The sequence below is a fragment of the Chelon labrosus genome (genome assembly GCF_963514085.1).
Source record: "Chelon labrosus genome assembly, chromosome: 5".
Taxonomy (NCBI): domain Eukaryota; kingdom Metazoa; phylum Chordata; class Actinopteri; order Mugiliformes; family Mugilidae; genus Chelon; species Chelon labrosus.
The window spans coordinates 18,237,040-18,264,104 of NC_140341.1; the positions used below are offsets into that span (position 1 = coordinate 18,237,040).

The 27,065-nt window shown below is 40.9% G+C and overlaps 2 protein-coding genes across 2 annotated transcripts in view; both read left to right on the plus strand.

Annotated features, from left to right (window-relative positions):
• The window catches only part of kcnh7 (potassium voltage-gated channel subfamily H member 7), a 34,407-nt gene extending 22,490 nt beyond the window's left edge, over positions 1–11,917 (plus strand). The window contains exons 8-15 of the mRNA XM_084544342.1: positions 13–212; positions 3,335–3,587; positions 5,489–5,694; positions 5,785–5,872; positions 6,037–6,198; positions 8,129–8,285; positions 10,936–11,116; positions 11,291–11,917. Coding sequence (XP_084400468.1) covers positions 13–212; positions 3,335–3,587; positions 5,489–5,694; positions 5,785–5,872; positions 6,037–6,198; positions 8,129–8,285; positions 10,936–11,116; positions 11,291–11,581 — 1,538 coding nt within the window. The 3' untranslated portion in view covers positions 11,582–11,917. The remainder of the gene's footprint in view (positions 1–12; positions 213–3,334; positions 3,588–5,488; positions 5,695–5,784; positions 5,873–6,036; positions 6,199–8,128; positions 8,286–10,935; positions 11,117–11,290) is intronic.
• A 3,918-nt stretch (positions 11,918–15,835) lies between these two features.
• ifih1 (interferon induced with helicase C domain 1) lies at positions 15,836–26,979 on the plus strand. Its single transcript, XM_084544712.1, has 16 exons — positions 15,836–16,413; positions 16,693–16,864; positions 17,838–17,963; positions 18,303–18,353; positions 19,877–20,103; positions 20,696–20,906; positions 21,908–22,125; positions 22,647–22,748; positions 22,856–22,979; positions 23,100–23,312; positions 24,321–24,577; positions 24,675–24,824; positions 25,201–25,362; positions 25,444–25,637; positions 25,730–25,823; positions 26,164–26,979. The coding sequence occupies exons 1-16, from the start codon at positions 15,979–15,981 to the stop codon at positions 26,359–26,361; spliced, it is 2,934 nt and encodes a 977-aa protein (XP_084400838.1). The 5' UTR covers positions 15,836–15,978; the 3' UTR covers positions 26,362–26,979.
• The last annotated feature ends 86 nt before the right edge of the window (positions 26,980–27,065 follow it).

Below are 27,065 nucleotides of genomic sequence, written 5' to 3' on the forward strand. Positions count from 1 at the left end.
TCTTCGTTTCAGCCCTCATGTACGCCAGCATCTTTGGAAACGTCTCTGCTATCATCCAGAGGCTGTACTCGGGCACGGCCCGCTATCACGCTCAAATGTTACGAGTCAAGGAGTTCATTCGCTTTCACCAGATTCCCAACCCACTGAGGCAGAGGTTGGAGGAGTACTTCCAGCACTCATGGACCTACACTAACGGCATTGATATGAACACGGTAAATAACAGAAATCAACACATGTAGCCGGAAAGTGACTGAGTGCACTGAATGATGATGGTAATAATGTTTATGCAACGTTCTAAATAGAGCTTTCTCTCTCCTGTCTGCTTTCCGTCTGGATTAACACCTCTTCAATTGGTAAGAGCAGGAGGTACATATTATTATTTCTTTATATTTTCATGGTTAAATGGGTCACTGTTTCAGCACTATTCAAATCTGTTATTCAGTCAGTGTCCCTAGTAGCATTACTGTTTGTTTGATACCGCATACAAATACATTTTAGTCATATTATTTTAATCAATATTCATACTGTAAGTGTATAAAACGTGGCTAATTTGATTTCCTACATACACTGTATTCGATAAGAATTATTATTATGTATTAAATATCCGCATATCTATACATATATGTTTGGGACATTCGGGATAGTAGCAGAGTGGCCAGGGGCGCCGCTAGGGATTTTGGGCCCCATGAAAAGAATCTTTACAGGGCCCCCCAACACAGTGGTGAAATTTTTTGATGCTATTTTACATACAATTTTGCATTTTAATGGTATTTTTGACTATCATTACCATATTTGTGAAAGAAGAACAACATGACAGTTGACATGTACAGTAGGGGAAGAACTGAGCATTCTGAATACAATGGAATTCATTTTGATTCATTTATTTGCTGCAGCACTGATTCTTAAATTGGAAATAAACTCTTCCATGAAAAAATAGCAATTATAATCAGTGGAGAGAAAAAAATCTCATCAAAAACAAAAACACCATCAAAATACAAATTGGCCATATATGATTTCTCATCATTTAAGTAGAACTTAATATATGAAAGAATGGCAAATATATAACGTTGCCGACTGAGTCAAGCTTCCTTTTGCAACCTTTCAATCACTGGTCCTTGCTCAACTTTTCTCACCAAAAGCCCAATGCCGAGCCTTCTCACTTGCAAAATCACTTATCAGGTATTTGAAGTCCAGCTTTCTAGCCAACTGACTCTCAATTGACAGCATGGCAAGACTGCAAAGTCTTTCCTGAGACATTGTGGACCTCAAATAGTTTTTTATCATTTTTAGTTTACTGAACTCTCTCTCACCACCAGCAACAGTAACTGGCAGCTTTGGCGCTGTGTGACAAACCGCCGGCGTGCTACCTGCAGCTGATCCAGACGGACTGAACCATTTTACATAAATGGGGGGGCGCTGCAGGCGTTGATGTTTCCAAAACAAATAAAGTTATTGTTACCAGGACATTGAAAATAAAACATTTGTGATTATATGTTAGTTAATAACTTAGTGTCATTATTTTTTCTGTATTATAATTTCATCATCATTAGGGGCCTCTCTGGGCCCCCCTCAATCATGGGCCCCTAGAATCCGTCTCCTTTACCCCCCCTTTTCGGCGCCCCAGAGTGTGGCAGAGTTTTACAGCATTATTATCAGTAAAACAAAAGCCCAACATGAAATATGTTTTAAAGTATGACTTTTCCATGAATTAGCTCCACATAAATACATACCCAAATAATAAACACCTATCATAACTGCATAATATGAGATATACTTTATGAAGGAGTGAGGTAATATTATGAAGCTATGATCACTGTGTGTAGTTAATAATAAAAATATAGTTTTTCTCCTTGAGGAAGTAATGTAAAAATAATCTTTTTTTTCTCTCGTAAGGCTGATACAGACTTTGCTCCCAAAGTGCGGATGTGGTTTTTTATTTCTTTGTTTCCTGTTAAACAAACATGAAGACACAAAGTAGAACCTGTGCATACATTGTGAATATTGATCTATTATGCATTCATTTGCATTTTAATAACATATATAACTGTTTCAGCATAAGTAGGGGAGATTCAAAAAATTAAAAAAGCTCTTAAGCTGACATGGACAAGTTCACATATGACAGACCTCGTTCTTACTGCCAAAAGTCTCACAGCTACTCATCATTAAATAGTACTTTTTCCAGTCTTCTACTGTGAAAAGCCTTTGGCCTTCTGAGAAGTGGATTAAAGATGTGCACACACACACACTGTGACAGTGCCACTTAGAAAGCAATGTTTGGCTGGAAACTCGAGGCATGGCCGTTTTAATGAGAGGTGAACAATGGCTGCAAACTTGAACCAGTCTCTGATAAGGATATAGGATCGACCTGAGCGTTATCTGAAAGCCGCATCAGTGGAGGGACGCGACTCAAGAGAACCTCACCTTCTGAGCAAAGGAGTTAACATGGTCTATGCCACAGTGTTGCTTTAAGTTTGATTGCTGACCTAGAAAGACACAACATCTAAAATATTTCTTCTTTTTTATAAATATATATACATATTTCCTCGTGTTTTTAAATGTTTCTAAATCCTCAGGTTATTATTTCAAGTTTTACATGAAAATAGGAATTTTAATATAAATATTCTAAAAAAAAATGAAATATTTCAGAATGAATGATTATATTGTGTCATGGCGGCGAGACTAAAAAAATGTGGTTATAATGGGAGTCAATGGAACATTATGTCCGCTAATGACTCAAGAGGATAGTAAATTTTAAATCTGATGTTACACAAAAACAAATAATGCGTTCAAGTCAATATTTTAGATAATCTTGGTCATATCCAAGACTGATTTGAAGCCCCCCAACATTAATTTTATGGAAAATAACTCATTTTTTGTGGGGTGGGGGTGGGAATTAAAGGTGACTTTAAGTAATCAAACTGGCATTTAAAGGGTTAAAATGATTGAACTTTTGGTAGTATTGTAAAGTGCTGAAGTGGTTTAAGAGATTTATGCAGAAAAACAGAAAAAAAGCAGAAAAAATATTAATCAGTTAAGTTTTTATAGCAGTTTTCTGGACATGGACATTTTTGTCCTTAATGACTCAAGAGGGTAGTAAACAATGTTCACAGTGTTCTGTTGTCTCCTTTTAGATTTTTTTTAATTTTTTTTAATTTCAAACCTTGAGTAGAGGGAGACTTCGTTGCAAAAAACACAGCCAAAATGATGGCCAGATGAAGAGGAAAAGTTTGCCCAAATGTACAAAAATGTCCCTATAATTACTTGAATACATCTCTTTGAGGATATCAAACCAATATCTTGAGCACTTTAATCAACAATATTCTTCATGTCACAGGTGTTGAAAGGTTTTCCTGAGTGCCTGCAGGCAGATATCTGCCTTCACCTTAACAAGAGTCTTCTAGACGACTGCAAAGCTTTCCAAGGGGCCACCAAGGGCTGCTTGAGGGCCTTGGCCATGCGCTTCAGAACCGCTCACGCACCTCCTGGAGACACTCTGGTCCACAGCGGCGACGTGCTGACCGCCCTCTACTTCCTGTCCCGCGGTTCAATTGAGATCTTGAAAGATGACACTGTGGTAGCTATCCTGGGTAAATACAACACATTACTAGTTACTGTTGTGTTGAAACGTAGGCAAATTCTCTAGTTAATCTGGTATGTTTGAATAAGTGACCTGTGAGTGGGGGGCTGTGATTTAAGTCTTTTCTGAAAGCTGAAATTGCTATCGACAGAGTAAACTCATTAGCGTCAAGATAGATTGTTTTTGTTTGACCTTTTTGGATACAACTGTCATTAGCATTGTAGATGTAGTGGCAGTCTCTTCTGCAAGCCTCCATCTCCACCAAGATAAGTGATAGCAGTAAAAGTCAACCTCTCCTCCCTGTTGCACAGAAGAGCTCACCTCATTGTGTTTTGAAAGTCAGCACTAGAGAAATTTAAAACCTTTTTATAACCTTTTTGAATAAAGAAAGCGTGATTCAGGGTCTTATTATCCTCATCAACATTAGCGAATGTTTATTAAAGATGGACGCGTGAGGGATTTAATATGGAAAACTGTGTTCCAAAATTCCAGATAACTTGTTAGAAAACACATTATTCCTTTATGCAGGGTTTTCACCTTTCTGTGAAGGTATGGTAGCATGTTTGTGTGACAGGTTTGAAATGCTGACATTTCCATTAAGTGGCTCCGTGAAAGGTTGTTCAGCAATTTCAAAGAACACTGCGAAATAGCTGCCACCTTTTTGACAGCACTGGGAAATGAGTTAAAGCGGCAAAATAGGCATTATAAAAAAATGCATCTCTGGCTGAAACAACTGCCAGCTCTACATTTGAATTTGTATTTTGCCTCAGAAATGCAGTATAATGACACCGAATACACATTACTCTTATTGGAATAATGAGTATTTCTCTTTATCTTCATGGGGAAACTGCAACCAGGTGCTATGGGCCGAGCCTGGATTAACTTTGCAATTATTCATGAGATGAATGCTATCCAAAGCTGCACCTGACAGAATGAGGTTTAATCTTAGCAAAAGTTGCTGCGTCACACAAAACACATGATTTACAAAGCAGCTGGAAAAGTCGCACCTTACGCCTCCGCCCACTCATAAGAACAGATTGCGCCATCAGCAGCATTTTTGCTTGTTCGTTTGTGGAGTCTCGGACTGTTCTCACCTTATGAGCTGCCTCTGACATGATAGTAGTCAGCCCATTTTTCTCTTGTAATGATGATGACTCCAACAAGGCTGCTAGCATTGTTCCACAGGTGAGGAATTAGTCTGTTACGCTAATGACAAACCAAATCCGTGTGGTGAGAGCTGCATGTAGAGGAGAAATACATCGCTCTGTGTGGGGCCTTCCTCTTTGGTAGAAACGTGTCCGGTGCATGCTGTGAAAGGCACACTGGCAGCCAACGTATCATATCTCCTTCTCCGAACCCCTGCTTACACTGTTGGCATTTAGTGAACCCCCACACCAACAAAGGGATTTGTCATGATGGCCTTTTAACCAGACCTTTCCACAAATGGGCCCTTATTTCCCCAGTCTGAAAGCCAAGTCTAAGGCGGATTTTATGACTTTTGTGGAAGTTTGCTTCATTATGTGATAGCCATTATCAACCCAAATATTTCCTTTGAAGTAACCCTCCCTTTTCCCTTCACTTCAAAGTTGCTTTTGTGTGAGTAGTTATTCCTCCGCATAAATAATGGATCAAAGATAAAAAGACAACTGATGCACAGGCCTTGGCAGAACATCTAGACAGAGTGGAGTGGCTGATTGATTTTCGTTAGCCACGAAAACAAACATGTCTGCTGCCCTTTAGTGAAAGTCAAGGAGTAGTTAGATAAGTCCCCACAGCAAGCACAGCACAAATTCCTCTCTATAATAGGCATGCCGTTTCAGAAGCCCCTACAGGTAAAGTCAACATGTTTGTCCATATTGCCAGTTTACAAGTTGAGATGATGCATCGTCAGTGTGTGTTTGTCACCACCAGGAAAGAACGACATATTTGGAGAGATGATCCATGTGTTTGCCAAGCCCGGAAAGTCCAATGCTGACGTGCGAGCTCTGAGTTACTGTGACCTGAGCACCATTCAGAGAGAAGATCTGCTCGAGGTGCTGGACATGTACCCAGAGTTTGCAGACTACTTCTTCAACAACCTGGAGCTTACCTTCAACCTCAGAGATGAGTCTACCAAGGTAGATGTTACAGTGATCTTATGGGGGCTTCATATTCAGGTTAATAGCAATTGCAAACTCACATATTTTTTTGTTAATGGGTTTTTGCAGCCCCCCAGTCTCCAAGGGTGTGATTCAGATGACGAGGGCAACAAAAGCATAAAAAGGAGAATCTCCTTTACGCCAGATCCATCTAAAGGTCAGTAGAGACTATTCTTCAGTACAACCTTGTTCAGCATGCTTCGTGGCTGCAAATTTGTTCTTTGTTATTGTTCATCGAGTGGTGCTCGCTGAGAACATCTACTCTCTGTGGAATAGAGTACAGTGTTATTCCACCGACTCCTGTTGATTGCCGTTCTACAGGGGAAAACAAGGAAGTGGTTAAGGATGTTCAAAGGGAGAGGGAGTCCAACTCATGCCTAAAGAGATGTTCAGTAGTCCTGGGTCCCTCCTCACTCAACGTCCCAGTCCTAGACTCAGATCTTATTGTCAGAGGGGACTTGAACAGAAGACCATCTTTTGAAGGTAATAGATTGTGTTCTGTCGATTTACTGTAAGTCTTACGTGGACACAATCTTTTTCTTCTTTTTTTTTTTAACTGTGAGTGGTACTCAGTAAAAAACACAGTAAAAAAAAAAAGAGGTTGTAATCTGTATAATACAATAGCATAATGTAAGGAAAAGATTCAACATCTTCCCTAGCCCACTGGCTTGAGCATAGATTTAAGAGTTTAAATGCGGATCTTATGCCAAAATACTGTGCAGCAGATTGTAATACTATGAGACAGGATGTCACAACCTTGGAAAAGCTTTAGCTATTTTATCATCAAGCTCAACCATTGCAAAGTAAATACTGTTCCCGTAAATATGGTGGTCCCAATTTAATGAGGAGTTGGGTTTCCACTGCAGGAACATTTTCCCAGAGAGTAAAGGAGGAACCTTTGGTGGTACTCGGGATCTAAATTAAGTTCCGTGGTAATTATTTTAATCTCCAAAAAGTCCCTTCTCTAGGGATACTTTAGGGATAGGCCAAAAGTACTGAACATTTCTGATTAGTCAAGGTCCTTCTTAGTCAATAGTGTCCGCAAGAAAATCCATTTACTTCAGTCATTTTGGGTGTTTTGAGTATTTTTCTATGACTGCTTGCGCCTTTTCTAGCGTTCACTCAGTGACCGCAGTATAGCAGTATATCCCAATTAACTGCAGCACAACTTGGATCTCCTCCCTGCTTGCTGTTGGGTCAGGGTTTTTGTTTAGGGTTTTGTTTGATGATTGTATTGCTCTGACCCACATGTGAGGATGTAAAGTTCAAATTTGGTTCTCCAGATATGTGATAAAATGGCTGCTAAGAAGCCTACAGAATTCCTGCATTAGTTAACATACTCCCAGGACCAGTTCCAGGACCTGCCATTATCATTGTTGCATGGTCTCCTGCATTACTGCCACCTGTTGGAGTGGAGTAGGTTGTTGTACAGTCAAATACAAAATGTTTGCAGACATACACATAGATACATACAGTCAACTCTCTGAAGAAACCTTTTAGTTCCTTGAAAATCTTTTGGGACAAAAAGTTGCATGTACCTTGGGAGGAAATTAAGGCGAGGAAAGGGTGAGAATGCTGTGGCTAAGATGAATTAGAGCTTTGTAACTTAATACAACCACCATCCAATTATTATAAACAGTCAATACAGTATTTGGACAGTGCAATCTTTATTATTGCATGGCAGTTAATGGCATCAAATGTTCCAGTGCCCACCACAGTACCTTTCATACCAGCCAATCAACTGACCATTTCATACAAAAGAGAAGTAACTATAATTCGGGCAGACATGCAGGAGAGAAGAGATTCAATATGTGGGAGATCTGATATTGATCTGCAGCCTCAGTTGGGCCAATAAAAGCAATTACAGAAAGTGCTAATTCCAGATTAAGTCTTCGGAGTGTGGCTCAAAGACATTACGTACACTAATAAATGCATCCCCATGTCCACTTACCATAAGTAAACACCTAATTTGGAAATAACAGGATTGTGTGTGGACATAGCTCACCAACCACTAAGTACGACTACACAACAGACCAATTAAATGTATACTTAATCTATATGTCTCATCGTGTCAGTACAAAGCCCTTTGCGCACACCGCTGCGTGAGATAGTGTAATCACAGAATTAACCATCTCTCCATTTAAAACCACAGGAGGGTCTCCACACAATCACTGGACAGCAGGCTGACTACTGCCGCGTGCTCAACAGAGATAACAAGAGGGTTCGTTTGCAACTGGAAAAGCACTGCGATAATAACTCTCCCTGTACAAAGGCTTGATAGATTACAACAAAGAACCAACACGCAGCTTTCCTGTAGAGATTAATTGCATTCTATTTTAGTGGGGGTTTTGTTTAGTGATGACGTTGTTCTGACCCACATGTGGGGATGTAAACTGTTGGTTTGGTTCTCCAGATATGTGCTGTGATAAATGGGCCTGTAAGAAACCTGCAGACTACCTGGATGAGTTAGCACAGTTCCAGGACCTCAGAGAGGACGATAACTCTGCCAGCGAAATGACGTACGGAGAGGTGGAACAACGCTTAGGTCAGCTTCAAGAGCACTTAAACAGGTACGTATTTTTAGAGGTGGTTGATCTTCATTTTACAGTCATAAACCATGAATGAGATCTTTTTTTTTCTTTCACAAAGCTCCTAATGTCAAACAAGGTTAAGTGCAATAATTGATTATCTGGCCTCTCAGGCTACTTGCAGGATAACTGTAAGTGAAACTGATTATGAAAGAGCATGCTCACATTAAATATATTCATCACAATATAGAAAATAATAAACTATTTATAGAGCAATTTTTGCACTTTGCATTTACATTATGGTGTTACAACATTTCCATTTTCATTTCCACACATTTTAGTCTGACACGGTTGAAAACAAAACAATTGAAACAGCTGAAAATGACTTTGTTGACTCTGTTCCTGACACAATCTTCATCATCATCGAAGTCATTCTATTTCTGAAGATGGTTGTGCAATGGCTGCATTTTATTTTATTTTTTTAAATGGGTTTTGAATGTATTGTGTATTTATGTCTTAAACTCCATCAACTACTGCAGGGAAGAGCCAGAAGGCAGGGTTGACCCCATAAATCTGAAGACATGCACATATATCAGGCTCAGTGCGGGTTGTTTATCATGCAAAACAAGTTCTGCAAGTTCACAAATTCTCAGATTCTGGGAGAGTTCCCAAAGTTACCAAATTAGAGGCTTAAATTTGAGATAATGTATCTTAAATGATGCACAAAGCATCTCAAATATTGCAGTCTAGCTATAAAAAATGCATGGAGTCTCATGACTGAACAATTCAGTTAATGCATAAACACCATATTGCTTCACAGGAGACTTGAAACAAGCAGATATAGAATATGTGAATATGAGGCTTCCAGGCAGAGAGGAATGTTTTAAGAGTTAGGTGAAAGTGAACGCAAGGAGGCTACACTGAGTTTAAATATAAGGCTCCCCTCTGTTCACTCACTGTCATAGCAGCAGCGGCTATATGTCGGATGGCTAACCCACATATAGCTGCTGCTGCTGCCTTGAAGTCTGACATTACAGCAGCTAGGTGTGCCAAAGTCAACGGTAGCTTTAAGTGCAGCCTTTTTCTTCATGCCTAAAGTGTGAGTAGCAATATCTGTATTCCGTAAGATAAAAAGAATCATGGGAGAATGTACCGCATGTGTTCATCATAGTGTTTACAGTGTGCGTACAGTGACAGGAGCATGCACTTTAGCTGTCTTTGCAAAATACTACAAAATCTGTGGTAAGAAGTGCAATTAGACCACCTGGCATTTATTTATTTATTTATTTGTTGGATGTGGTTGCATTCTGAGGAAGGAACAGGAAACACTCTTATTTACCTATCTGTAAATTTTCACTTAATTGTTATCATTACTTTCACTTAATGATAATGGAGTGCTTTAATGTTTTTTTTTTTAAGTTGTCACTTCCCACACTGCTAAAACCAAAAAGTAAGCTACACAGAATGTACATGAGTAGGTGGAGGAAGGCAAGTAGCTGGCAGAAACTGCTGTCGGACTCAAGAGTGGGAGGCTGGATCCGCACTGGAAGCAGGATATACAACTATAGAAACAGGAGCGTATCAAACTTGAGAATGAATTGGTACAAAAAGTCTGCGCCGTTTTCCAAAGTAGAACTCAGAACACTGATGATAGCCAAGTATGCCTGAAACATCCTACAATGAACGGACCTATGCGTTGTGGGACACTTTTTAACAAACAACACGATCAGATTGAAGCAATAGCTACGTAAGTGCACAACCTTTACAAAATTCCCGCAGTTTATTCTCGCTATTGCCTTTAGCCGGAACACATTGGCCACATTTTCGGCGACACACCTGCAGCCGGCAGCCACCTGAAACTGACACACAAATGAACAGCAGGTGATATTTTTAGCTGGAATTGTGACAGAGAATAGGAGATAGCATCAGGGTGCCTGAAAATACCAGGCGAGCTCATTTTATTAAGCACAAATAAGACATTTTATCCAGTGCACTATATCTGACCTTGTTTTTTTTTTTCTCCTAATGCTGCCTGGCTGCAGCATGAGCAGCACCTTTCTGTTAGTGTTTCTGTTGCTTTGACTAGTCTGAAAAAATATGACAAGAAAAAAAAAAATGTTGGTGTAGCGTTCTATTCAACAGATCCATATAAATAGCCCAGGAAAAAAAAATCATATTGCTGCTCTGAAGATCAGTGTGTGACTACTTCTACTTCCTCATCCATAACCTATATCATAAAAAGACTGTCAATGGCCTGGTGTTTAAATGGGATGCAGGTAATTAAACCTTTATTCAGCATTACCCCAGTTTGCCTCATGCCCTAAATATAGAGCGTGGATGAAATCTAGCCGTAATTAGATTGACCAAGCGCGTATTATACAGTCATTTCCACAGTAAACGCTGAATTCACACCTCCCACACAAGGCTCATTAACACTCCGAGAAGGAGCGGTGTCTTTCGTCTACTACTCTGACAGAATGTGCTTCCACACCTTTACCATCTCTTCGTTCGTCCACTGTTAAAGAGCAGAAGCTCCATCTAGTGCTCACTAAAGAACAACCGGGTGTCTTTTCAGGCATTATCACACTCAGCCAGAATCACAGTTGTCAGAATCAAGTGTTCGTCTCCTCTTGTCTGGGATTACATTGTGTGTTGTTTTTTTTGTCACACTTACTTTGTTGTTCTTTTTTAGGCTGGAGTCTCAGCTGATATCAGATATTCAGACCATCCTGCAGCTGCTGCAGAGACAGCCGACTCTGGGACCTCCCGCCTACAGCACTGTGACTGCCAGTCCAGACTACCACAGGCCTGCGGTGAAGGTCCAGCCAGTTGCTCTGACTGCAAGTCAGTTTTTTCCCCATACAGGAACACAAGTAAGAATGTTCTCCTTTTATTGTTGCATAGTGAGCTGGGCCATTTTGCATTGCATGGTGCTTAGGCCTTACCTTACTGAAAATGAATCTTATAAATGGTTAACCGATTATCTGGATACAGATACCTCAACACATGCAACTAAGCTCTTTAAATTATAAAATATCTTCTATCAGGGCCCCACCCACAAACCGGAGGAGACCATTCAAGAATCCAAAGACTCAAGCTTGGCCACCGCGAATGCCCCCATCGAGGACAGCCTTACAGCATTTCTTGTACAGAGACATTCAGAGCCACAGCAACGACAGCAACAGACCCCAGGGCATCAGCAATCAACACTGATCCTCCTTCCAGTCGAAACCTCTTCCGCCTCCTACTCCTCTTCCTCCCCAGCACCTTCTGACTCCAACCTCAACACGACTGGACTCCACAGACCTGTCTCAGACCCAGAGTTTCCCAGGTCATAAACCCTTCAGCCGCACAGTATTTTAATATTGGGGTTGTACTGCTGTAATTACTAAGTAGCAGTTTTTTATCAGCATGCTGGCACAGACATCGGTATTGTTAATTTGCAGTGGCTTGGTAATAGAAATAAGATGTTCTGTCGATGTGCATGTGGATAGAAAACACTGTTTGCGGGAAATACGAAACCAGAACAGGGTTGATCGTCATTCATTGTGACACCATACATTTATATGCAGATGCCCAGCAAATCACAATAAAGCCTGTTCAACCTAGTGGAGACTGCCCCTGTATAAGAACAGCACTCAAGGATGCTGGTTAAAGGGCTCCACTTGGTTGCGATGAAACTAGAACTACAACACCTCACAAACTTCACCACAGCTTTGTACTCTAATGGGCTCTCTATTTCTGCCTGTGACTCCGCTGCAGCTTTTCATGTTCCCATACAGCTGGTCACAACAGACCGGGCCACCAGGCCACGGTCAGCCCATGGCCTACTGTCATCAAATCTGTCTCAGTGCACAGCCCATTCAGACACGAGCACCAATGCAACCATTCTATGTACATTCCCCAGTATTATTCCTGAACCCACGGCAGAGGCCTGGCAACCTTGACAATCAGAGAGATGTGTTTCAACCTCCACCAATACTCTCTAAGCAAGAACAGCTCACTGACCTACCTCACACTAGACAGGTCCCAGTGATATCACATGGGTTTCTTGCTGGTGTCAGCTGCAGAGCCAGGGAAAGGTTGGCTCGCCCCGATACCAGGCCACGGCCACCAGAACTCGCCAGTCTGTGCAACAGACGTAGCATGGACGAAAACAACGGGAGGCACAGCGGCCCACAGCGTGACTCCAGCCAGCTGCTCCCCAATTCCCAGAATTGAGGGGTCTGTGGGTGCTGAGAATGCTTGGCAAGTATCCAAGGGCACACCAAAACATACAGGGACTTGCAGCAAGGACAGACTCTCAAGAACATATCCTTTCTGGTCTGGCGAAGGGGGAAGTTGAGAGTGGCAGCAACACAACCTGGGCAGTCTCTTAGAAGTCTGGAGTGTGGGCCAGAAAATAGACAAAAGCAGTTCAGCTGATGGACAAGGTGACAGTCATAAGCCACCAGACGTCCACTACCAACACTCCTGTGCAGAAAGCAAAAGACAAAGGTAGTAGGCCACAGGCATAGGTCACACTCCATATAACTGATCTGGGGAGTGCAGGACAAAACACACTGCCAAGAAAATTCCTGTCCACCAATTGATAGGATCTTGAAATGTCTTTCAACAGGAAGTTGCCCCCGGCCCTGTCAAGCCCTTTCATGCCTGTAGTCTGAAGAGTGAAAGGTTATCTTTCCAAACACTGAGTGTCAACTGGGAGTAGCGACTGTATTACTCACTGCCAAAGTGCAACTCAGTTGATCACTCAGCTTGGTATAACTCCAGAGTAACAGGCAAGAAGCTGGAACAAGAAGATGGAAGCACTGAAGATGGGGGTTGGCCATTGGATGGTGGCTGGCAACTGGTGAGCATAAACTTGTTTGTTCAGGCAGTTGACCTGTGTGGTGTACTTGGAAACAAGGATGTGAGCCGAAAGCAGGGCTCTGCACTTAGCATATCATGTGTGAAGTACCTTAAGTGTGAGGAAGCAACTTTGTTACAACAGGAAAGTGATGACGCAGACATTCTTCCTCCAGTTGATAAAATCATTGCAAAGCACCTGACACAGAGGCGCTGACGGGGCGATGGAAACACATGCTGTGAATTTCCTCCCCTGGGACAGGAGATGTCACATGATGCTGGCCGCGTGGATACCGTCAACAGTTGAACCTCTTCATTCATGTTAGAGCCTGTTAACAGTCTAAAGCCTATACACGGGATACATATACGGTTGCATTTAGTAGGTCTGAGCCTGCATATGAACGGATTATACACATGTTTCTGCAGCTATTAGAGTAAAACAGCATTGTCATGAAGGCGTGTGAACAGTTTTCTTATCCCTAAGTTGTATGCCTGTCTTCTCTGAAGTGTGTCTCAGGGGTTCTGGACAATTGCACTGCAATACACACTTCAGTATCAAGTACACTAACGTTTTCTTCTTTAAGCAATGTGCATTATTACTGCAGTCACTGATGTGCACCTACTGTATAAAGTTAAGCCAACGGATCACACCATACATGCTTGTCTGGGCAAATATCAATATAACAAGCAGATCTGAGAAATGTCTGCAGTTATACCAGAGCTAATACTCTGACAAACAGGTATGATGTAGGCATTTCTACAAAGCAGTGCATGTGTTTTTTATATATCTTTAAATTTACTGTTTTGCACTGCTTATGAGCCCAAAGTAGCACATGTCAATATAAAATGATGTCAGCATACATGTCTCTTTTCAGATGTAGTTAAAGGGTGTGTTGGGGGAGGAGAGGGATGGGAGGAATGTGGGATGCAAAGGAAGTTAGTACTTGCGCATAAACAGGCCCCAGAGAGGGTCTCGTGCCTACACAACCAATCCAAATGCTAAGTCAGTCAGCATCTTTATGTATAACTAACCATAAATCAATTAATCATATTGTTTCCCTATACTGTTTTTTTTTTTTTTTTTTTTTTTTTGGCAATGTACATTAAAAGTAAAATGTTGTTAGACAAGACGTAGAAAATGAACATGTAACATTGCCAGATGTAATAAAATATGTATTTTTTTTAACTGAATAAATTATATGAAACATTCTATAGAAAAAAATAGTGCATATGCTTGTTTTGAAGCTGTGGGAGCAATAAATGAATTCACACAGTTGCAGTTGTGTCACAGGCTTTCCCTTTTTTTAAAAAAAGTCCATTAAGATGAACATGTGAATTATCCAGGGGCCTTGGTCCTCACAGCAGCAGGTCTTAAGAGAGACTGGCTTTTTTTAGAAGTATTATGTATAGCTTATTTGTTTTGCTGGTTGCGACGCAGTTGTTGGGTGTAATGGGAATATGGAGTTGATATACACTGCCAGGCCAAAAAAAAAGTCTCCACCTGGATTTAACTAAGCAAATAGGTACGAGCCTCCTATTTGATAATTAGTGCATGGGTGATTATCTTTCAGCTGGCAACAAGTTATTTAAGCCCAACTGATGCAATGAGTAGCTTCTCATTTCTTAAACAACCATGTTGAAAGACACATCCTGTGGTCGTGGAAAAGATGTTAGTCTGTTTGAGAAGGGTCAAATCATTTGCATGTATCAAGCAGAGAAAACATCTAAGGAGATTGAAGAAACTACTAAAACTGGGTTTAGAACTGTCCAAAGCATTATTAAAAACTGGAAGACTAGTGCATACTGTACAAGCCTGTGGGGGCAGTGCTATGATCTGGGGTTGCTGCAGTTGGTCAGGTCTAGGTTCAGCAACGTTATGTGCCCAAAGAATGAGGTCAGCTGACTACGTGAATATACTGAATGACCAGGTATTTCCATCAATGGATTTGTTTCTTCCCTGATTGCACGGGCATATTCCAAGATGACAATGTCAGGAGTCATTGGGCTCAGATTTTGAAAGAGTGGTTCAGGGAGCATGAGACATCATTTTCACACATGGATTGTCCACCACAGAGTCCAGACCTTAACCCCACTGAGAATCTTTTGGTTGAACTGGAGAAGGCTTTGCACAGTGGTCAGACTCTCTCATCATCAATACAAGATCTTGGTGAAAAATGAATGCAACACTGGATGGAAATAAATCTTGTGACATTGCAGAAGTTAATGAGTTAATAGTTAATTATATAAAATATGAAACAATTGATGATGAATATTAATAATAGTGCTGTATCATTATGGATTAAGCTATCTAGCAGTATTTAAAGTGATTAAAATTAGTTTATTGTCAGTGATGTTCAAATTGATAAATTAATACTTATAATCCACTAATATATCTATCTATCTATCTATCTATCTATCTATCTATCTGTCTGTCTGTCTATCTCTCACACACACACGAATCAGGCATAACATTATGACCACTGACCCACTGACAGGAGAAGTCAGAAGTGCTGGGAAACAATTGGACCTGGCATTCGTGTGGATGTTACTTAGACATGTACCACCACAGTCATTTTAAACAAATGCAGAACACCATAACCTTTATTAAGCTCATTGAATGCAGGATTGTTATATTAGAATTCATTCGTTTTCATGTGTAGCTACCTAGTGAACTGGCAAATGAGTGTTAAATGAGTGTTTCTATAGAAACAAAACAGCTATAATGGTCCACCAGCGCCATCTAATGGTTATTTTAAATGTCGGTGCTTTCGGAGAAATGAAAGCGAAACAGTTTCAGTTTCCTTACTATGGAAACTCAGTGAATCAGCATTTGTGCTGGTGATATTTACATGGGAACCACCTTCGTCTCCGGTCTTATCGAGTCGCAATGGATCCAGATAACGACGAAGTCCGTGAAAACCTCATTCAAGACTTTCGGCCGAGGCTCAGACAGTATATTGAAGTGGAGCAGGTTCTGGATCACATCGATTTTATCGAAAAAGAATTAAAGGACCAGATCAGGCAAAAACTTAGAAACGATGGTAACTCGTCGGCTGTGGATTCCCTCATAAACGCGGTGGTTAAGAAGCCGCACACTCCCGGCTGGTTCACGGCTTTTGTTAACGCGCTGAAGCATTCGGGCTGCGAGCATGCAGCGGACCTGGTGCAGCTTAAGTTACCCGACCCGGAGGTCGAGGCAGACAATGATATCTGTGTGCAGCTCATTAATATACTGGCTCCCAGTCTGTTGGACATGAAGACAGATCAAGTGCTAATGGAGTGTTTCTCTAAACAGCTACTCACCGATGGTGACAATGACATAGTAAGTACACCGTTGCAGAGCTGTTACATCCACCCACTGCTAGTCTCCATGAAGAAATCACGATATGTATTTAAAGTATGTAGAATATTCGCATATGTCGCTTATATTGCTTCAATTTATTTTTTTACTTAGTTTTGCCAATGTAATTTTGTCAATTCAGCTTTAAAAAATAAAATACATGCGTTTCCAGTCTTTGGCCACTAGATGGAAGCCAAGTGCACTGCTTGCTCACTAACACTGTGCAACAAATTCCCTAAAGTGACTGTGATCATGCTTTAGATTAAAGCTGAAATAGAAAACAGAGGGGCCAAGAGGGGAGCCGGAGAACTTCTAAGAAGAATCGTGAGACGCCCACCAGGATGGTACTCAACATTTTGCGAAATTCTGCGTGTGACTGAACACGCAGACCTCTATGACCTGATTAGAGGATCACCTGACTGTGAGAAAACAGGTGACTAACCTCTTCTGTTACTGGATCGCACTCCCCTTACAGGAAATGTCAGTTACTCTGAGCAGAAGGAGATGAGTGAGATGGAGAGATTTTATTCCACCTCCAGCAGCAATCATTAACTAGGTGGTGACTATTTACAGTGTTACCAACAAGCAGTGGACGTAAACTAAGTATGTTTACTTAGTTCTGTGCTTTTTTTTTAAAGCATCTTTAATGTTCTTCACAACAACATTCCATTGCTATCAGGTCAGCTTTAGTTACTTTTAAGACAAAGGCTTTGTACAGTAGCCTATGCAACATAACAATTACAACACATTGGGTTCCTGCTTTTTAGAAGCAGCATGGACAGGGTCATATTTCACATATCTCTGAGTTTCTCACATGGTTTCCTTTCAATATATGATCAAATGGTCCCATATCTCGGCAAGAAGTGGTCAGAGAAAAAGGTCAAAGACTGAAAACAAACCCTTCAGCTAATCATCTCAAGGCCCATCAGATTTGTCTACAGTCTTTGAATGATAGATTAATGTTTACAAATATAAAATTTAAAGAAAATTCAAGACAAAAACACTAAATTCTAGATGAGATTAGTACCACTGTATATGGAGTGTAGTAAGTATGTGAATAAATAGAGACAGCATGTAGTACAAGTTGTGCAAAATGTTAATATGGTAATATGATGTGTGAAGTAGTAACAGAGTGAACTAATGCAGAATTGTTCTGTTCATCTGTCAACATTACAGTGTTATTGCAAATGGCAGGAAGGATTGCCATGCCACTGTATAGTAATATATCAGTCAGAGCGACCAAACAAATACTTTAATGTCTTTGCTCTCAATACTATAAACTTTTATTAAAGTAAAGGATCAAAATACTTCGTTCACCGCTGTCAGCAATAATCTAAAATACCCTCAATGGCATTTCTTCCTGTAGTCTAGTTTGTTGTTATTCAGTTTTTATTATTTTTCATCAGGATCAGATGAGAAACCATCACTGTCAGTGAGAGAAGGACCAGCCGGAACGGAAGCTGCTGCAGGGGGAAGTCCAGTAGAGTACATGGACGTCAGCGTATCCGAGGAGCCTCAGGATGATACCACAGGTCTTACATTTATATATATATATATATATTAACATGTAAAAACAGCTGTCAGCAAATTGGGTCAAATGACTAAATCTAGGCATTTTCACTGTCTAACTTACAGACAAAACTTGAGATTAAAAATGCCCATTTACTCATATGTGGAACAATATGATTAACTGGCGCAAACACAGACATAGATAGACAGATGTACATCTAAAACTCTTCATACATCAAAACTGGTCCGAGATGAAAGTGATAATTTATAGCAACTTGTTCACAAAGCACATTGAACAAGGTTAAGGTGTATCATTTGCCGTTCATAAGTGTAATTTAATTTATTTTTTTATTGTTTTTCAGACCTGTACTCAAGCAATGAATTGCCAAACAGCTCGGAGCGCTCGCAGCCAGGTGGGACTGAATCACCCCCACTCACTCTGTGGATGCTATTCAAGTATTCACAAGTCCGCAAAATCTCCCAAATCAAGTCTTAGAAAGACAGAAATGCACATTAGACAGTGAGTGTAGCTGGAAGTGTGCTGCAACACTCATGGAACATTTCTCCGTCCTCCCTGCTTTACACCAATGAATAAGTTCCATGTGTGTACAATGATGAACCACATAGGGGTCAGGGAGGACAGAGCATAGCGAGGGCTTCAAATGAAAACCACATGCTGACTCTTATATTTGCAGATTGTATCGAAACATGAACTAAGAACTTTAATTCGAGTTACACCTCTGAGCTTTCTGAGACATTCCCACTGATTATTTCAAAGGCTGCTCCGTCGTCATCGCTTGTGCACACATAAAAGTGCATTCCTGAGACCGCGTTCATGTCATAAAAAGGTTGTTCTAGGTGGTAATCGAGCCACGGCAAGAGGCACGAAAGGAGATGCATGTGCACTAATAAGGCAGTGGAAACTATTGTCTGAAATGAGAAAATATCATTTAGTTTCTGTGTCTCAAGAGGAGTTAGGATCTAACCCCGTTTGTCTCGTGTACAAATTATTTGTGTAGCTTCTGAACTTTCCTGTTGGAACAGCACCAAACTATTACCAATTCTCAACTTTTTTAATACATCTGCTGTCTGGGAACTGCTGGTAAAAGTCAAGGTGGCCACACAGACCAGTGTTTACTTCATATAGTCATCAAAGCTTTATCACTGTGATCTACACAGACTTGTATTTACATGAAGCCGCTTGAAACAACACTTTAAACTCTGGCGTCAGAGAAGGGAAATTAAAAGCTGTCTGCACTGAGGGGGAAAAAAAATAACTTTCTGTGGTTTCTAACTCATACCTGCAGGGGAAAGCAGAGTTGTGTGGAAAGAATAGCAGAGAGGGGGGTTCAAGGGCATTGTGCACGGTGCTTTAGTCATGTATTATCCCATGCCTAGACAGAGCAAATTAGTCATTGCCTGCCAGCAACTGAAAGGCTGGATAAAGTGGATTACAGTAAATCTGCTGTACTTTCACAGAGGAAAATAACAGAAAACTGCCATTGTTCATCACTTCATTACTGAACTGATATGTAATGACATGATATAGCAATTTGAGAAAATGGGGCCTGATTACATATTTATTAGTGCTTGAACAATGCCATGTGGTGCAGATATTGGCCTGACTTTTAACTATTTAGGTTGTATGGTTTGTGTTAAGAAAACAAAACATAATTCATGGAGCGCAGGGGTTTCAAAAAAAAATATCTAACTGGTCAGTGTTTATAAAAAAAAAAAATCCTGAATGATATGGGGGTGCACTGTATCTGTGTGTTTTGCCTTTTTAAAAGCAGCATTAAGGAGAAGACATTCCATTATGCTACCAAAAGCAAAAACAATGACTAACAATCTCTTCCTGCTGGTAGTGTGTGTAATTGTGGTTTGCTGACACGGACAGAAGTTGTTTGTCTCGCTGAACCTTTGCTCTGCCTTGCAGAAGGAAGTGACTTAGTAGCATCGGCCAGGGCCCCAGAAAGAGATGAAATCGTTCTTCGGGATTATCAGATGGACGTCGCTAGACCTGCCTTGGAGGGGAAAAACATCATCATATGCCTCCCGACAGGAAGCGGTAAAACCAGAGTTGCCGTTTATATTACCAAAAAACATCTGGACAGCAGGAGGGCACAGGGGAAATCAGGGAAAGTGATCGTCCTGGTGAACAAGGTACTACAATCCAAGTCTGGGATCCCTCACTTATGAGTTTGCACTATTATGTTAACCTACTTGTGTCCATTTAAGACATAAATAAAACGTTCAGTCAGTTTGCACATATAGGTCAGCTTACCACACATGGCATACTACCATAATGTTAAAATATTCCCCCACGCACTTACTATTTGGCACAAATGGGATCTACTCTGAGCTGGGAAAACCTCCATTTTGGATTTGGTTTGAACTGCAATAAAACATTTATTTTTCTTCTAAACAGCTTGTGGAATAGTTTCCCTGTGTGAGTGAAAGTCATTATAGTGGTTCATTCTTTGTTACTGAAAAAAGCAGACTGTGTGACTGTGTCTTCGCAGAAAAGGGAGTGTCCGCTGCCTTTGTAAACAATGAACTCCAATATAATCTAAATCATTGCACAACTAATTAGAACCAGCGCCTTAAACAAAGTTTAAACGGTCTGCACACATTTAGATGTGTTGTTAATGTGCATGCAAACAAACATACCCATAAATCATCAGGAGCTGTATGGAAACAAAGTGCACGCTGGCATTGACATAATGAAACTTTAATGTGCTCTGGTGCCCTGCAGGTTCCTCTTGTGGAGCAGCACTACTCCACAGAGTTCTTGCCCTTTCTGAAGCGCACATACAAGGTGGAGAGAGTCAGCGGAGACTCCCAGCTCAAAATCTCTTTTACAGAGATTGTGGAGAGAAATGACATCATCATTTGCACAGCCCAGATTCTGGAAAACTTCTTGGAGAGATCTAACTCAGGAGAGGATGAAGGGGTGAACCTAAGCGGTATGATTTTTCCAACACAATTTTAGTGAATTTAAATAAAACCAACATAAATGTTTCTTTGGGATATGTTTAGGATATGTTTTTAGGGAGGGATATGCATTAGGGAGCAAACAAGGCCACATTGTTCCCAACATTTGTTCCCAAAAACTTAAGCTAAAATCTGTCCAGGATTAAACCTGTGACAGTGACAGGTTCTGGAATAGAAAGCCACCCAGATGACTCAGAGCAGCATCTCCCCTGACAGGATCTTGTCAAAGTCTTCCGACTCCGCTGCTCACTCCTCTTGGCACTCACCAGTCCAAGGTGGAATAGCCACCTCAGTGGAACATATGCTGTTTGTTGAAACGCCTGAAAGCTTTTTTTTTTTTTTTTTCCTCCCGGTTTCCAGGCCACACGTCTGTTCAAGCCATCAGTGTGTGGCTGATCAAATTCACATGAGAGCTTCTATCACCCAACAATACATCAAGCTGCCACTCTGCATACTCTTTTCCTCCAGAGACACATTTCTATCACACTGGTTGAACTTGTACATGTGAATAATTATAACTCGCGTTGCTTGCGCTTCTGTAGAACACACATTATCTCATGTTATTTTTGAATCGGGACAGTTTTCCAACGTATGTTATTGTGTGGTTTCAAAGTGCTGCGTCAAAAATTCCTAGAAAAGTGCTGGTTTGTGTGGGAGGATCTCCCACAGAGAGATTACAGAGAGATGCTATAATCTGTGAGGGAAGTCACCTCTGTTTATTTAGGAAACATAAATATGCGACTTTAAATTGCCACTGGTTTGTTAAGCCAGGTTATAATCTTTTTAAACGCTTGAACTGTTTCATCTCTGTTGTTTCAACAAAGCAAGCAGCAATCCTACTAAACAACAGCGTCACCAAAAAAATCCCTGGATACCCTTCAGATTTACTTATCGATCATACTTTTATCCAACGTTCATCATACTGCAATGTACACATTTAATGTTTAAGGTGTTATCTCCTTTGCTCACGTAGATCTGACGCTGATCGTAATAGATGAGTGTCACCACACTCAGAAAGGAGGAGTCTACAACCACATAATGATGCGATACCTGAAGCAGAAGTTCAAGAACACAAAGCTCAAGAAGGAGCAGAAGACGCCCGCGCTCCTCCCTCAAATCCTGGGCCTGACTGCTTCTCCAGGGGTTGGGGGAGCCACGAAAATGGAGAAAGCTGAGGAGCACATACTGCGCGTAAATACTCTTCTCAGCTTTCTGTCTGCACATATGAAGACAATAATGGTGGCACACATTTGCACATATGCACAAAATGTCAGCTTATAATCTCTATTCAGTCTATTATAGCAGCACCAGAGGCTATGCTCTTCAGGTATTTTGATTATTATATCCTACCTGGCACAGTTTGAACGTAACATCCATAGAAGAAGAGTATTCTTAGCAATAAATTCATTTCCTTGCTTCTTTAATTGTGTCCATGTGTCCATGTAAGTTTTCCAGCCAAAGCCATTGAGGATCTTGCTCATACAGCCAAGCTGTTTCCAATGTTCCACACTGCTCCTGCAGACTGTGCAGCCATAAAGTTTCCCACTGCCACAAGAAGTGAAAAAAAAAAAATAATAATAATAATGAAAACAGCAATGTGGTTTTAACTCTACAGGAATTCATTAGAAATGTTATCTACCACTAAGATCAAGATTTTGGATTTAATGCTTAATGCTTTAACGCTGCAAAATTGTTTTTTTTATTTGTCATAGATTTGTGCAAACTTGGATGCATCCCAGATCATGACAGGCAGCCTTGGGCAATTTAAGAAGGAACCAAGGAAAATTATTGTAACTGTTGAAGACAGAAAAGAGGTATAGTTCTTTAAAAGGAGATGGATTCACAATAGCATGTTGGTTTATAAACTTTAACTTGAGTCCAGTAGTCAAGTTGTTTTAACATGGCAAAATATGCTTTTCAGGATCCATTTGGTGATGTAATTAAGAAAATCATGAATGCTATTCATACCCATGCCCAGCTGAGCCCCACCTGTGAGCTTGGCTCCCAGAATTATGAACAGTGGGTCGTTCAAAAGGAACGAAAAGGTGAGCACAGATTTTCAAGCTTATCAAGTTTGTCCTGTGTCTCCTTTTTTTTTTCTCTTTCTCGGGGATGACAACACCCTGCTTTGTAGGAAACTAAAACAATGTCTCAATTCATTTCAGCTGAAAAAGAGGAAGATCACAAAGTGAGAGTTTGCGCCGAGCACCTTCGACAGTACAGCGAGGGCCTGAATCTCAGCAGCACCATCCGCATGCGTGATGCCTTCAGTTTCCTGAGCAAATACCTTGAGGAGGAGAAAAAGAAAAAAACGTCCCCAGATGACCAGAAAATACAAATCACAGACACTGAGAGATTCCTCTTCAGTTTGTTTGATGGTATTGTAATACTGTTTGTTGTATGACAGAGAAAACGGAAGCAAAAGAGTTAATCTATGTCCTGAAGTATTTTAAAGTTCCCGTGAGAGCAGAGTGCTGTTTGTTTCTGCATATTTACATGTTGCCTGTAAAAATGGAGCAAGGGAGGCTGCCACTCTGCCAAACTGACAGGCAAAAACACGGAGGGAGGGACAGAATGCTTTGAGTAAGCATTTCATAGGACACAAAATTAGTACACGCCCCCTGGTGCAGGATGAGTCATTTTCCGGAAAATGTCAAAAAATCCAAAATACCATGTTGGACCAGATACCCGTGTATAAAGGACATGCTGTAGAGTGTAAGACACCTAATATCAAGCAGGGACTAAAGCAGTGGTTTGGCATTTTGGAAATGTCCTCGTTTGTTTTCTTTTCATGCTTTAGATAATAGAATCTGCCTAGCAACACCTTTAAAGCTCGCCACAAGGCAGAAGAGAATCTTATTTGTTTAATCTGTATTTAAACCAGTGACAAAAAATGGTGATTGGAAAAAGATGCTAAGAATTCACTGCTCATAAGCTTAGCATTGCATGAGTTTAAACTTTCTATCTACAATTGTCAACCTCCTGGGCTGAACAGAAGTGCCCAAACTACAGATCCTCGAATGGCCACTTGAGTCTGGCTCCTCGTGTTAAAATGTCAAACTTTAGAGCAAAAACAAAAATGTTTGCAGCCTGATTCAAGGTTGGTTTGTGTTCGCTATTGCTAATTTTCCATTTGTACATTTCCTGTATAGACTGTGATTTTTTATATAACTCACTTGTTGAAATTATATCTAAAGTTAGGCATAACCTGCGGTTTGGTTGCTTTGAGCGACAGGTGGGTTCTTGCTATCTGCCTAGGTGTTAGGTACAGCTCCGCTCATGTTCCATGCTCAAGTTTCTGGCTAGCCCTTCCAGTTCTTTTGTAATGCTAATGATTGATATCAAGAACATCACAGATGTCCTCAACTGAAATCTTTGTCCTGCAGACAACAAGGCAGAGCTGGAGAAGCTTGCAGAGAATCCAGAGTATGAAAATGACAGCCTGTCAAAGCTGAGAGCTAAAATTCTGCATGAGTTCAGCACCAGGGAGGAGGCCAGAGGAATCATTTTTACCAAAACACGTCGCAGTGCCATTGCTCTGAATCAGTGGATTCAGGAAAACCCCAAGTTTGACGACGTTAAAGTGAAATCCGCATATGTCATCGGAGGAGGAGACCAGAGTGTTGTGAAACCGATGACTGCTGTGAGTGCACTTTACGCAAACTTCTCTGCCTCTGGTATTTTATGCATTTTGCATGCGACTCACTCTTAACCTTCCCGTACTAATTTGTTTCAATCAGGCAGAGCAAAAGGACGTGTTGAAAAAATTTGGGAATGGTGAGATCAACTTGCTGATTGCTACCACGGTGGCGGAGGAAGGTTTGGACATACCGGCCTGCAATTTTGTTATCCGATATGGCCTTGTGACCAACGAGATCGCTATGATTCAGGTCAGTGATGTGATGACTAATGACCAAGGAACAAATTATCTCTTCTATGTCCAGTCATTAAATCACTACTACACTTTATTATCCAAAAACGTTAAAGAAAGGCAACTGGACTTGTAGAGTTTCTTGAAGACGTTTCGCATTCATCCAAGTAGCTTCTGTAGTTCTAAAGGACTGGTGGGAAGTTGGGGTTTAAATAGGGACATCTGGGGGTGTCACCCATCAGAAACTAGCTAACCCCAACTCCCCACCTGCCCTTTAGAACTGAAGAAGCAACTCTACAAGTCCAGTTTCCTTTCTTTAACATTTCTGGACATGCCATGTCCTGGATGACTGGGAACCTAGTTGCTACCGTTGACTCAGTTGTTACCTTCGTCAGGCTCGAGGCAGAGGGAGAGCTGAGGACAGCAGCTATACTCTGGTTGACGTGAAGAACTCTGGGGTGGTTGAAAAGGAGGTTGTCAACGAGTACCGCACCGGCATGATGACCAAAGCCATTGACAAAATCAAAACCTTAAAGCAAGATGACTACGACAAACGGGTATATTCACGTCCAATCAGTATCTGTTAAACCGAAACCCACGTTGTCTGTTAAACTGAAAGCTTTTTTTCTCATCATCAGATCAAAGAGTTTCAGTTTCAGGCTATAATGGAGGAGAGAGTGAGAATGACAAAGAAGAAGAAGAAGGACCTGAACAGCGAGAAGCCGTCCAATGTGAAGTTCAGTTGTCGAGGCTGCAGCAAACATGTCTGCACCGGTGAAGACATCCAGATCATCGAAAACATGCACAGAGTCAATGTTACGCCAGAGTTCAGGTTAGAACTATGATCCTTTGAAACTCTTGCGTGTGAATCATTAATATATTTGAGCTCTGAGGAATAATTCCATTTGTTTGTTTGTTTCACAGTGAACTTTATATTCTGAGAGAAAACACTAGTCTTCAAGAACGGCTTCTGGATTATGAGACCAATGGCGTCATAGCATGCAAACAGTGCGGACAGGTACATATATGTCAGGATTTTTTAAGTTTTGCAAACTTACTTGGAATTGTGGAGAGGAAAAACTTAAAATAGTTTTGGAACATACTGCAACCATTTGTTCCCTGGCAGAGTGCAACATACATAAGCTACAGTGGTAATTTGTGTACAGCTAATTTAAAAAAGAAGAAAAGGGGATTAAGAAAGAGGGGAAATTCGTTGTTAAATGTGGGAGAGAAATGTAAATCAGACGTCACAGGACGTACTGCTCCAATCATTCAGCTGGCCTTGCACACTTTGATAAATAGACCTGCGAAGCGTGCCTTTTCATTCCCGCTGTGCTAACTTCTGTCCTCCGTTGCAGCCATGGGGCTCAATGATGATGTACCGCGGCATCGAGTGCCCCTGCCTTCACGTGAAAAACTTTGTGGTGAATATCAGCGACAAAAGGCTGAGCAAATGCACCAAGTGGAATGAGGTCACTGTCAAGTTCACTGCCTTCGACTACGCTGAACACGCGAGCAGGGTGGCAGCGAACTCGGATGAGGAGGAAACAGAATGAATTAGCAGTAATAAAGACACTTACCTGTGCTGTATTCTTGTCAGAAGTAGGTGGCTCAGCATATGCACAGCATAAATTACTATAACCATCGGCTTGGTACATGCAATGCTTCCCTTGAGCGCTAAACTGTGAAGATAACCATTATTGGTGGTGGGTTTCCCCACAGAAAGTGGAATTATCTTTCATCATTTCATTGGCAATGGATTTCTTGAATATAAATATGAGGTCAGTGATTTGGCATTATGTATCAAATACTATATATTACACTTAATGCTGCAGTACTGTAACAATCGCTGTGTATAAGTTGTCAATGGATTGAAATAAAGTGGGAAATGAATGTTAAAAGGTGAACTTCTTTCTCTCAAACCCTTGTGCTCTCTTGAGATGTTTGAGCCCGCTGAGCCTGCCATAGCCCCTCGGAGCCCACCTGTCAACACACATGCACACAGACAAGGCGCTGACGATTCCCCATTTAATACAGCAGTTAGTGAGTGCTACAATAGAGAATGCCAGAGATGCTATTTTTAGAAGTAGGATATTTGTTTTCGCATACAGAAGGGTTACCTGTGCGATCAGACTGACAGCACAAGAACGAAAGTGGCACCTATCCCCAAGAATTAAAACTGACTCCTTTATATGGCTTCTAATTCTTTTTTAAATTTATTATATTGTTTTTTATTGTGCTTATAGATAATGAATCCATG